The sequence below is a fragment of the Lutjanus erythropterus genome, chromosome 20, assembly GCF_056507025.1.
Source record: "Lutjanus erythropterus isolate fLutEry1 chromosome 20, fLutEry1.hap2, whole genome shotgun sequence".
Classification (NCBI taxonomy): Eukaryota; Metazoa; Chordata; class Actinopteri; order Lutjaniformes; family Lutjanidae; genus Lutjanus; species Lutjanus erythropterus.
The window spans coordinates 32872236-32885733 of NC_139336.1; the positions used below are offsets into that span (position 1 = coordinate 32872236).

General features: G+C 40.6%; 1 protein-coding gene across 2 annotated transcripts in view; it reads right to left on the reverse strand.

The window, feature by feature from the left end:
- Positions 1–1207: 1207 nt before the first annotated feature.
- Positions 1208–13498, reverse strand: part of myo18b (myosin XVIIIB) — a 43258-nt gene continuing 30967 nt past the window's right edge. Inside the window, exons 38-42 of one of the 2 annotated variants that reach the window (XM_084745472.1) lie at positions 6529–6662; positions 6384–6425; positions 4452–4631; positions 2750–3714; positions 1208–1331 (exon numbers count right to left, since the gene is read on the reverse strand). In XM_084745472.1, coding sequence (XP_084601598.1) covers positions 2760–3714; positions 4452–4631; positions 6384–6425; positions 6529–6662 — 1311 coding nt within the window. In that variant the 3' untranslated portion in view covers positions 1208–1331; positions 2750–2759. The remainder of the gene's footprint in view (positions 1332–2749; positions 3715–4451; positions 4632–6383; positions 6426–6528; positions 6663–13498) is intronic. The other variant, XM_084745470.1, reaches the window with a different exon arrangement.

Consider the following 13498-nt stretch of genomic DNA (forward strand, 5'->3'; position numbering starts at 1 on the left):
GTGGAGGTACTTTACTGTGAACTCCTTCAGCTGCTGTGGGTCCTGAATCACACTGAACAGCTCTAAGGTGTGAATAACTGTGTGAATGTACTGTTCAGCAGAGTGTTGCAGAAAAATACTGACTGTGTCTGATGAAAACGTGTAAAAAAAAAAAAAAATTAAATAGAGAAGATTAAAATAGCAGCAGCAGAAGAAGTTTTTAATACTTAAGCAAAAGCAAAAACAGAAAAGTCACAATGTAAATTTTACAATGTAAAAATAAATCTGTTAAAATATACTATATTTAGAATACTTTGACTTGACTGCTTTACTTTCTGACAAACTGCTGTGATTGTAAGCCAAATCTCACTCTCTCCAAGCCAACCAAATTTCATAGAAAAAATCTACAATTTTATCTCGTACAACACAGGAGTTGCTGATCATACCGCTGCCTCAATAAGTCAGTTTGTTTGTGTTGTTGTGACTTTGGTGAATGCAAACTAAGTTTTTACAATACAGAATACACACAAAAACAAAAACAAACTACCAAATTAAGGCAGCAGTAAACTGGCAACGCCTGTGTTTCTGAGAGGTAAAATTACTGATTTTGTTAATGGAGTTTGGTTGGTTTGAAGAGAGAGAGATCTGGCTTATGAAACAGCAGTTTCATGTTGGTCAACAAAGTGAAGTGAAGTGACAATATTTAAAATATAGCACACACCTTTTTTTTTGCACAGGGCTGAAGTACATTTTGTTGCTGACCCCGTCCACGTCCTGCTGCTTCTGCAAACCGGAGGCGTGTCGACCTCCATCTACTGCAGGAAATACACTGAGCATGGAGAAGTACCTCATACAACCACACTTCAAATAATCCGAACTATCCCTTTAATGATTCCTGCTTCAATACAGAAATCATGTCCGCCCATCCATGGCTGAAAAGAGATGACAGAGAAAATTCAAACCATGGAACAATTTCAGATATTTAAGTTACACAGAGCCTTATAATAAAATCATAATAAGTATGTATGTATCAGACTTTTAGCTGTAAAAAAAAATATCTGATGGTTAAAATATGAATGTCAAATATGAGAGATGATGGAATAAATTCACAAAATAAAAAGTTTGTTTCATTTCTTTATTCATATACAAACGGTGCTTCTCTGAAAATACAGTTGACTGAGTGTTTGTGGGTCGAACAAATGTATTTTCAGTTAGTTTTTAACAGAGTCAGAAAAAAAAACAACAAAACATCCCTGTCGACTTCTGAAGTATCTCATTCAGCCTTGACTGCAGCTCCTGCAGCCTTCAGTGTGTGTGTGAAGCTCACAGCTGGATGCAGACACACGAAGAGGCTGATGGGAGAGAAAAAACAAACAAACAAAAAACAACAAAAAACAAAGAGGAGATGGTCAGAGGATGGTGTGAAACAGACGCATGTACAGGTCCGGGCCTGCGTTTATTAAACACCTCAGAATCACTCCCAGGGATTGCATTGAAAAAAAAAACAGAGCGGCGCCTCAGAGTCGGACTTGAGAGGTATTTATGAATCATGCTACACCTGCTCTCTGCAGGGAGTTCACTTTCTCATTCTGTTTTACAATCTTCAGAACCAGAAAACAAAATGAATGACAGCTTCTTGCAGTTTCTCTCGCTTGTTTCACGTTTAAAATAATCTCAGAGTTTGAGGACATTTCTAAGAACGTTACCTGTTTATGTTCGCTAAGTGCAGCTAAGGCTGATGGGAATCTCATTGGTTTTGCAGGTATTTGATCATAAATCAAAAAGTTTTGGACAAACTGAAGTTTTGATGATAGTGTTAGATGAAATGTCACCATCACCAAAGTTATTACAGTTTATTCTGATGGGAACAGGAACCACCTGTTGTCGAAATATTTCACTAAGAACAACCTCATGGTGGCGCTAGAGAGAAAGTCAGAGGATAACCAAAATCTGTCAGGCTTCATCCTCTGGGGACAAAGAATGTTCTATTAGTATCATGAGTTATGATGCTTTTTGGTAAAAACCTCCTCCCGCCTCCTACAGGCTCAGTTATGCCTCTTTTAAACCTGAAATGAGGAGGAGGAGGAGAGTCAGTCCCTCCAGGATTCTGCAGGCTTTTTGGGGACTGTTGCAGCTTAAAGTGCCTGATTTCACAGCAGCTTTTCTAAAGAATTGTGATGCACGTTGTAACCAAGTGAAAACTGCAAATTGCAATTGTGATTTTTTAAAAATAGAATTCATTAAAAATCAAAGGCAACTTGTTCCAGGGTGAATTAAACCACACTGTGTTTTCAAACTAACTACATCAGCCTCATTCTGAGCCTGAGTACAGTTCAGTACAGAAGAGTTTGCTTTTACTCCTGATGTGGACTGAACTCGAGTGCACATGAACCGTACTCAAGACCACCTTTTCCAGTGGACCCGACTACAGATTAAAGAACTGTGCCCGAGTACAGTACTCTCTGATGTGAAAGATCCCTGAGTAAGTTCTAACAAAATATGCTTTATTTATAGATGAAGAGGTGCACCTGAAGTAAAATCTTTTTTTTTTACTGACAGAAGGCTCCATCTGTGTCCGTATGTTTAACATCTAATGTTAAACATAAATGAGCCTTAAGATGGATTTTATGATCATCTTAGACATAAGATGCTTTTGGGGAATGAGGTCACGATCTAAAAACAATCTGATGGATGAAAAAATAAATTACTGTATATAATTTTCAGAATTTCCTAATCTGGCGCCTCTCAGTGGTTATAATAAAGAACTCACCTCATCTGGTTCAGTCAACCTCCTTCTTCAGGTATTTCTTCATGACTGAAGCTACGTCTCCTCCCTCACTGCCCTCCGCCTCCAGTCTTTCTCCCTGCGGCTTCTCGTACCTCTTCCTCGGCCCGCCAGCCTGAGAACTTCCTCCCGATCCTCCTGAGCTGGACGACTCGGTCTCAGAGCTTTTCCTGCTGCGGGTCGACGGCGGCAGGTCTCCAAAGTGGACGCTCAGCGCCCTCCTGCCTCCTCTGACTGAGCCGGCCAGGCTGCTGGTGGACTGAGCTCTCCGGATGGCGGGAAGGATGTCAGAGGCCGCGTCGTCACGCCCGTTATCTCCGATCAGACGGCGGCTCTGGAAGACCATGGGCTCCGAACTCAGAGAGGATTCACCTCCATCCTCTGTTACAAGATTACCCAGAATGCACCGCCTCGGTGCCTGAGGGGAGCGCTGAATGGGAGTTGTCACGGAGCGGAGGGGCTGCTCCGAGTCCTCCTCTGGGATGGACAGGGATGGGGGACGATGCCGAGCAGCGAGGGATGACGCCAAGGAGGAGAGGCGTGGCAGCGAGGGAACTGCTGAGAGGGAATCAGTTGAGTTGAAGCGGGTGAGTTTGGCTCCGGCTGTAGAGGTGGCAGCAGACGTCTGAGCGTCACCGATGGAGCGAGCGCTGGCAGCACGAGGCAGGAGCGGCGACGACGGTTTGAGGATGCTGGGTCCGGGCCGGGGTTCCTGGATGTCCTCTGGGCTCAGAGAGAGGGCGGAGGCTCTTCGTCTGAGAGTGGAGGCAGCGGTGGTCTGATATATGGGCAGGGAGACGGTGCTGCCGGCTCCGTCCGCTGCATCGCCGCCACCTCTGCGTTTACGAAGTCCGTCCAGCAGCTCGGACAGAGCCGAGGAGGACGGGGCCCGACCGGGACCTCTGGTACTTCCAACCTCAGAGCCCTCGTCATCAGGATCCATGCAAGAACTGGAGAAGGACAAAAGACACATTCATCCAGCTTTCAAGCTTTCAGCCTCTGAAATACATTTTTAGACAGCTCTGATTAAACTCAGGATTTATAAAGGGCACGGCTGCTTTCACTGTCGGAACTTAAACTGTGTGAAGAACACAGAATATTAATTCAATTTAGAGCCGGACTGATCCTGTCTGCATGTCAGGAGATTTAAGTAATCTATGAAGTTACGCTGCTGTGCCTCGTGCGTAAATGCGCACAGCGTCTCTCTTAATGGGATGACGCTTCAACCTGCAACCCCTCCACCAGTAATCAGAGTGTTCATTTTTATGATGTGCAGATTATCTTCAGTGTCTGGTCCTGGATATCTGCTGGCTACACCGGAATCCCTGAAACACTGTCCAGTGTGTTCTGAGATTGTCAATTAATTGATTAGTCTATTAAATGTTTTAAAAATGGGAGAAAATGACAGTAATGTCTAAAATTTGTTTTTTGCTGTCTTAAACATTCAGATATTCAATTTTCTGTTACATAAGGCAAAAATAAACAGTAAATGACCGTGTCTGAGAGGCTGGAACTGGAGAAAGTTTGTTGTTTTTACTTGAAAAATGACTAAAACAGTTAAATAATTATCAAAATAACTGGCCACTAATCTTCTTTTGGTGCACAAATGAGTTAATAAATGGAACAGAACCTTAGTATCATTGGTAACACCTGTGTTTAATATTTCAACATTACACATCAGGCTCACCGGAAGCTGTAGGTGCTCATGGTGTCAGCGACAGACTGGCGCCCCCCCTGGCTGCTGATGGTACTGCTGCCGTAAGGAGAGCCGCTACCACGGGACCGTCCTCTGGGAACTCCTAACCAACCACGAATCCCCTCGCCAACGTCCTCTGTCCCGATAGAGCCGACGCTGGACACCGAGTCGCTGCGGGACAAAATCACATCTTATCACCACGTTACAGGCAGAATGGAGACGTCTCACCTGTTTCTGTGCGCGATTAGCTGCAATGAGCATGCGAACACATCACGACTGCAGCTCGACAAACAGCTGATGATTCCACTGCAAGCCGGGGGTTCGATTACAATCAGGGCTGCACCTCGTTTAATGGTTTGCAAGATTCAAATCATCTGTCAAAGAGTTTGAATCTTCTTTTTTCATCCTCTTGCATCATTTTCCACCAAATCAAAAATGCAGATTAAAAGCAAAATCTATTGTTTTACACCTCGAGGCCAGTTCCAAAATATGCTTGAGACCACAAAGCTGTGATTCACAAACACAACTGAGCTACATGCATGTGTGTACAGACAACACAGGACCTCTGTAGGCATGTTTCTGATTTACTGTTCCTGAGTTGTTACTGTTACATTTACATTTACATAATACTGCATAATATTTGTCTCATTCTTTCATCTGTGCTGTGTGTAATTAGAAGCATCATAGTGCCTTCACACGTCTCAGGTTAGCTAGTCGTTAAATTATCCTCACTGTAGTTACCAAAAGGATTTCATCTTTTGTAGTTCCTGGTAAATTATTGGGTTTCATCCTTCTAAGCAACGCTACACTGTTAAAACAAAAAAAATGAGAAAACAGAAAATTTCAATGCAATGGACTGCAAAATATTTTTTTTGAGTTTATCAACTACTGATCTTTTCTTGAGATAATTTACTTTTCCTCTTTGGATAAACGTAAAGCTTTGAATTTTAGAAACTGGCAGAGGAAAAGTAAATGATCCCAACTAAAGATTATAGGCTAGAAAAACTTTTTAAAGTTTATTTAAAAAAATATTCAAATCTATTGCAGTGCACTGCCGTGAAATTTTAAGTTTTACAGTGTGGCGATTTTCACTCTTCACACATGCAGCTACATTCAGGAACATTTCTGTCTTGTGCCTTCTCTCACACACGTCATGACAAGGCTGGATTAGATGGAGTGTCCAGCAGTTAGCGGTAATGCAGCATTTATGGATGCCAGCTGTCAGAAGAAGAAGACGATGGGGCGTGGCCAGATGTACGTGGTGGCAAGCAGCTGATGTTGTTCAGTGCTCGTGTGATGTACTTAATATTTGTTCCTGATCTACGTGAATCAGGAACACACATCTGACACATTAAGAGGAGGTCTGGAGTCTTGTGATTGGTTCCCTCATTAAAGCCTCTTTCATCAGAAAACAGTGTTGCAGAATCTCCCAAACAATGTAGGTGAACAAAAAAAACATAAAATGCCTCCATGCTGCTCGTCTGTTAAAAGACCTGATATGTGGTTTGCACACCGTCACACCACACACACTCAGTTCAGACTGTGTGCACGTGAAGGTGGTTCCAAGCTGAGGATCAGTGAAGATTCAGGGTAAAAACATGGTGCAAATGACGTCTTTCAAATCAACATGGCATCTTGGCACTTTAGGAGACTTGGATTACACCAGATGAGCAGCATGGAGGCATTTTATGTTGGTTTTTTTGTGTTTTTTTCCTGTGAAACTCCAGCAGGGTTTTGTGGAATAAAAAACTAAACCTGACCTTTGATCGGCATGAGGGTGAGTAGATAATGACTGAATTGTCGTTTTGGTGTGAACTATCCCTTTAATGATGAAACTTCAAAGCCTGATGCAATGTTCAGGTCACACCCACATACCTGTAAAGCACACACACACATTCACACACACATCTGTGGGGTTCTTACAGGTCTTTCTTTCGAGTCAAGGACTCCACAGCAGTTTGGACGCTGGAGTGAGGGGCAGAGTGGGAACACGTTGAGTTTACACGCACACACTGAGGTGATCATTTAGGCAGAGCAGAGCTGCCCCTCCACCGGTGAACTCGGTTACCTTTCCGTGTCGCTCTCGTCGCTCGACTCCACCTCCTCCAGGGCGGCCTGCAGGTCCACGATGCGGCGGATGGACGTCTCCAGGTCGGCCTGCAGCGTCTGCCTGACGGCGCTGAGCTCCTCCACCTGCATCTCCTGTAAACAAACGTGAGATTTAAAGGTGTGGGGAAGAACACGTTCACCTTCAGCGGGTCAGCTGTGTGCTGCCACCCCCCCCACCCCAACCTGTTAAGACCCTGAAGCCCAATCCGCCACGGCAATTACCTTCATTCTGGCCCATATTACCTCATCAGTCAAACACTGAATGTCCAATGGCATGTCCTCTCTGTCTCTAGTGCGCAGTCCTACGACCTGCGAGGTGCTGATGTCTGCACCGCGCTGCCCGCCTTATTTACACAGAAAATTGTTACATACGCACGCTGACACTGAGAGAATAGAGTGATTTATTAATGTCTGTTTTTTGTTCTGTCTCTCAGCATCCTGTCACACATGCCTGCACACACACGCACACACACGCACACACACAAACACACACACACAAAAGCTTCTAGGCTTTCAAAGTTATTGGCTTTGTTGGCTTTGAGGAGACGGGTGTGGGTGCAGTGGTTGTCATAGAGACACATAACCATGTATGAATGTGTGTGTGTGTGTGTGTGTGTGTGTGTGTGTGTGTGTGTGTGTGTGTGTGTGTGCGCCCATAACCTTGAAGAGACAATGAGGATTAATCACAGTCAGAGAGAGAAAGCAGGATGAGGGAGAGATGACGTTAAGAACGGCGGTGGAAGAGGAGGAGGAGGAGGAGTGGAGGAGCATGTGTGTGTGTGTGTGTGTGTGTGTATGAATATGTCTATTCATGAGGGCTGTGTGCATGTGTGTGTCTGCATAGTCGGTCGGTAGGTTGTTAAAGGGCATCCTTGTGTGTGTGTGTGTGTGTGTTGCTGTCTTTGTGCTAATAACTGAATAATTATTGAAGCTCCTTCTCTCTTCTTCTCAGCTCAGAGGTCAAAGAAATCTGCAGTGAACAAGAACACGACTGAGTGTGTAACTCTGAGCAGAGCTGACAGCTACAGCGAACACGTTCATCAAAAACATTTATTTGTATTTATTAGATATTATATCTTTATTCTATTCATGTATTTATTTCCAGATACATACATACATTCTTATAAAATAGTCCTGAAACCTGCCCAGCTGCAGTGGTGGAATGTAACTGAGTACATTTACTGTACTTAAAGGGATATTCTGGATTATCTGAAGTGGGGTTATATGAACTGTTGTGGACAAGGTCAGCAACAAAAGCCACTTACAAAAAGTCCAACTAAAAAAAGATCAATATCAGTGTTAGTGTACACTATATGTAGAATATTTCCACTGCTTTACTTTGTCATTCGAAAGAGTTTTCTGACCAGAAAATGACGTCATATAAAACCAAATATCTCTTTCTCTAAATTAACCAAACTCCAAAGGCAAAATCAGTCATTTTACGTCATAGAACAACGGGAGCTGCTTCACTACCGCTGCCCCGATCATTCAGTTTGTTTGTGTGATTCTGTGACTTTGGTGAATCCAAACTAACCTTTTAAAACACCGGAGTCACACAATAACACCAAACAACTAACAGATCAAGGCAGCGGCAGACCAGCAGCTCTGGTGATCTGCGAGGTAAAATGACTGATTTTGCCTCTGGAGTTTGGTTGGTTTTGAGAGTGTGACATCTGGCTGATATAACAGCAGTTTCCCATCAGGAAAGGCTGCAAAAATATTCTACATATGACGTCCCCCTTCACCTGAAATCTCATCTTATCTCCGTTTAAGAGATGTTTAAGACGTAACTGAAGAATTCCCTGAGTTAGAAATCCAAAGGAGCCTGTCCTAAATCCAAAATAACTGTCACAGGTCTGTGTGGACATGACAGTGAAGATGGAGGACAACATGAACACTGAAATGTTGTGACTGAAAGGCTACTCAAAGCACACGATGAAGCTCGAAATTCCCTGGACCGTTAAGGTATTTAGTATTAATGGATATATATCGACTGCCAAGACAATTAATTTTGAATTTGATTGAATTTGACGTACTGTGTCCGTTCAAACTTCATCATGGGCCAATAATTGTGAAGAAAACTTGCCAAACAGGTGGCGTTTCCTTCTCCTCAATGACATGATTAATTCCAGTGACTCATCAAATCTCCACTAAAAGTGTTTGTTATTCTAAGTGTCTGACAACTTTATGGAAACGATTCCTGCAGAGATAAACTTTTAAAGAGTATGTGTTGTTTAACCAGAACTAACCACACTCCCTTAACCAAACTTTAAATTTCATATCATCATCTTCATCTTAGACGTGACAAAAACAAAATAAAACTCACCAAAACTGTTTTGGTGAAAAACTCTGCTTTGGTTGAAATAAACTCTTCATTTTATTGAGTTGGATGTGAAAATATTCTCTAGTCTCTTCTCGCCGTCTCTCCCTGCTGCCTCTAGGTTTTTAGTTTAGTTTTCTGTTGCACATTTGAAGAAACATACACAAAAAGGCAAATATGATAAATTATAAGCAGTGCAGGGAGAGGGAAAAAACCCAGACGGACTATTTGAAGCCTCTACCTCAATAAAAATTTCAGAAAGTTATTAAGATCTTAAAAAAAACAGAAAAATACAGTGGTAAATGCCAACAGCAAACTAATACTCTGTCTGATGTTTAACTTCCCTCTCGCTCCTCCCCTGATATTTTCACAAGAGTCTGTGATTGTTGGAACATTGAAAACAATTTTTGTTTTAATTTGTTTCAGTCAAGACAATTGTGACCATGTTAAAATCACTGTTTTTTAAATATAGTCTGGTTAGTTGTTGTTGTTTTGTTGAGATAATTAACTTTTCTTTTTAGGAAAAACACAAAAAAAATAGTATAATTTCAAAACTTGGGTGAATAACCTCAAGTAAATTATCTCAACAAAAGATTATAGGTCTGCCAAACTTTACTTAGTTTATTTTAAAACTTTACAGCTGAAGAATCGCTTTCGGACTACAACAACCATAAATAAAAATTAAAATGTATTCGTTTCCATACAGTTTATGTCAAAGACACAGGGAAGCAATGGAAAGGAGATAAAGAGCCGCAGGTCTCGGCTGAAAATTAAAAATCTGATGTACTTGTACCTGAGTCTTAATTTTTCATCTCACTTTCTACTTCTGTAGAAATATTGTCTTATACTTTTACACACAAAACATATGAATCAATAAGTGGATTGACAGAAAGTGAATTGGAAACTGTTCTGATAATTGTTTCAATCATTTTTCATGTAAAAACATTTGCTGTTTTTCCTTTTGTTTTGTGTTTGTCTGAGTTAAGCAGCATCACACCTGCACTCATGTCTGGTTTTCAAGTGAAAAGAAGACAGCGATCTTGCAGTGAGTTTGAGGTAAAAGCTGCACTGTTCAGGCCTTTAAAGGTCACCATGGGAACAGCCAGACTCAGACTAATACTGTTACTGCCTCCGTTTCCTCTGCAGACTTCTCTTAAGTGATGTGACGTTGTTCCCACATCTCAACTGTTAAATTCACCGCAGCAGAGTACAACAGAGGCTGGATGTAACTAAGTACAGTTACTCAAGTAGTGTAACTGACTACAGCTTTGATATACTGGACCACTCCACTACATTTCAGAGGAAAATATTGTCCTCGAAAATGTATATAAAAAGCTTCATTAGTGATAAAAAAGAATAAAATAATAATCTATTATAACATTAAACTCATGAGTACTTTTACTTTTGATAATTTAGGTACATTTTGCTGCAAACCTGTTACTTAAAGGTGCAACATTCAGGTTCACTGGATGTCAGCAGACAACTATTTGCTGCATAAAGATTTTTTAGGTGAGAAATAGGTAACGCAGTAACAGAATATTGATTAATATCTGATCAACATGCCGAGTTTGATCTGAGTTTTCAGGAATCTAAGCAGAGCTCAAACAGCAGCCGCCTGGTTTTAATATTTCTCATATTACAGCAACAGTACACTGAAATATGTTTCTGAAAACATTTTAAATAAGTAATACATCATTTAGTCACAGAATCTTCATCCATATTTGATCGACATCGACTCCTTTCACAGTTTTACAGAATTTTCTGAGAACGGTGTGTTCAGATTCCGGTTTCTTCTCCTTTTATTTTTTCAACAAAACTCTTAAACGAAGCACTTATTTGTTCTGGTCTGAGATGCTCGAGGTCTGCTGCCACATGTAGTGACCTTTAAAGGAACAATTCATCCCTAAATCAAAACTAAATCTTTTCCTCCTGGCCTGTAGAGATTTTTATCCATCGAGACAGTTTTGCTGTGAGTTGCAGAGTTTTGGAGATATCAGCTGTAAAGATGTCCGCCTTCTCACCAGTATAATGGAACCAGATGGAACCAGATGGAACCAGATGTCTTGTGATGCTCAAAGCACCAAAAATTACATTTTAATAAATTCAAAACTTTCTGTCTTTTTCTGGAAATCATGATCTGGTTACTTAAGATAATCCACACACCTTGTTGTGAGCAGTTTCCTGTAGGAACCACTTTTTTTCTGCAGTGGAATCTACCGGAACTACTTTCTTTTCTACTAGAGAGAAAGTAGTTCCTAGAGCACCACAGGCTGAGTGCCATTTAGTTCCATTATACTGAAGAGAAGGCAGACATCTGAACGGCTGATATCTCCAAAAATCTGCAACTCACACCAAAAAAAAAAAAAACATTGAGATGGACACACAGCACTGCAAACCAGACAAAAATATCTATTTTTTGATTTTGGGGTGAACTGTCTGCAGCAGAAATGAAGCTCAAATGTAGGAAAATAAGATCCAAGTTGTCATAACATGATGCAGTTTAAGCTAATTAATCTTTATGGAGTTTACATACAATAAATTGTATTTGATGATGTGATATTAATTATATATAAGGGATGTAACAATATATTGAATGTCTCTCCACACCAGTCCACTGTGACGACATCTACATGGTTAATTATTATTACCAAAAAGTGCTCATCAGAGTCATTATTCAATAAAGAAACATTTTTAAATTTTTCTTTGTTTTTTTAATATCGCAATAAATATCATATTGTGAACTTTTTACCAACATTGTCATAAGAGTTAAACTTAGTCATTTCAGATGAAATGTTAAGTTCTAACATATTTACAAATACATAATTAGAATTAATCTAATTTATTGGTGTGTATCGGCTCATTTTGTAGTTTTCTGGCCTGTGTGTAAAAGTCAACCAGTTTAACCAGCTTTGTAACTAAACTGTGTGAGCACCGCTCATATAAAGATGTAATTATCACAGAGTGTGTAGGTGTGTTTACGCGTGCAGAAACCCTCCCTCCTGCTGTCTGTGCTGCAACGATCAAACTTGTGCTGTAATGACAGAGATGTTTTCTAATGTTCCACATAATACACCAGCTGTTGTTTTTCTTAATGAGAACAGTGGAGAAGTGGAGTGTTCTCTCAATCATCGCCGCCTGGAGGAAGTCGTTCTTTGCCAGAGCTTTTTAAGAGGCAGCCTCATCTAAAAAGTGTTTTCTCTCACAGCCTGGATATGAGTAACGCCTGTTGGGGTTTAAATTTAGCTGCGTCAGTGGCGCCCAGGTAGAGCGGAGGTGATCTGTCTGCAGGTGGCAGGAAGGCCCAAAAAAAAGTCAGGAACTATTCTGTCAGTAATTATCTCCATTTCTGGAAAAGGAGTCGCAATTTGTGTCGTGATGAAACGGGAAGAATTTCACCTGCTATTGTTGTTTTTTTCCTGTTTACACGTGACATGAAAGACAGAAATAAAGAATATAATAAAGACTTGAGAGATAAGAATAAAAAACACTGAAGCATCGACAGAAATCAGTTGCTGTGATACTTGCAGAGTAAAACTGGCTGTTATTGGTTGGAAATCTGATTAAAACAAATAAGATTTAATGTGTTCATTAGGGAGCTTTAGAGATGTTTGAAGACAGATTTAGTCTCCTTTGCACAGAGCCAATCTAACTGTTTCTACCTCTTTTCAGTCTTTTTCAATGTGGTTTTTGGAAAAATTTGTGTTTATCATGTTATACAAACTACAAAACCAAACCGACACTGACCAAATGACCACAAATGCAAACTGTGAACGTACTTTTTTGCCACTATGGACATGAAACAGGTCTTGAATTGCCTTCATTAAAAGATATTAAAAAGTCTAACATGTTAAAATCTGCAGAAACCCTGAGATTAGACATGACGAGGTATTAGCCTGGTGGCAGCACAACATCCAGTAAGTTACACTTCATAATTATGTTGACATGATCCTGTTTGACTACATTTAAAATAAAAAGCCTCTCATCATTCATTCAATGATCTATTGTCACCTGCTGTCACATGTGTTGGTTGTAAATCTGCACATGCAGGTTTAAATTTCAGACGGACGTCTTCACTCCTCTGTCTCCATGATGAAAACTTCCCTTTAATCCTCTCCTCCCGTCACAGTCATCAACCGTCGCTATGATGAGTCATATTTTTTCTCTGAAGTAATTTCCATATCAAGACGTTTCTTCTTTATTTCAGTGACATTTTCTCGTTTCTTTGCTTTAGCAGGAATTTTAATTTCTCTGCTGATGCTGTTAAAATTACAGATTTTCCTTCATGGATCTCTGAAAGCAGGACGTCAAACTTTTAACTTATACAGTTCTTCTTTCTTTCTGTTTGATGCCATTTTCATGAATGAACACTTCCTGATATATGGAGCAGGAAGCACGGCCTTTTTTGATATTATTGGGGTGTTAATTATGCTAATGTAAATGTGCATTCAAGTAGGCAAACTTGGATCATTTACACAGTAATCTGAAGTCATGATTGTTGAATCTGACGTGGTGTGTTCATATGAGCCCTACATATAAAAAAAATCAAGAAAAATTTAAGATAAGAATAAGAAAATGTTCTTGCATGAGATTCTTTAAGTCTGTCTACAGA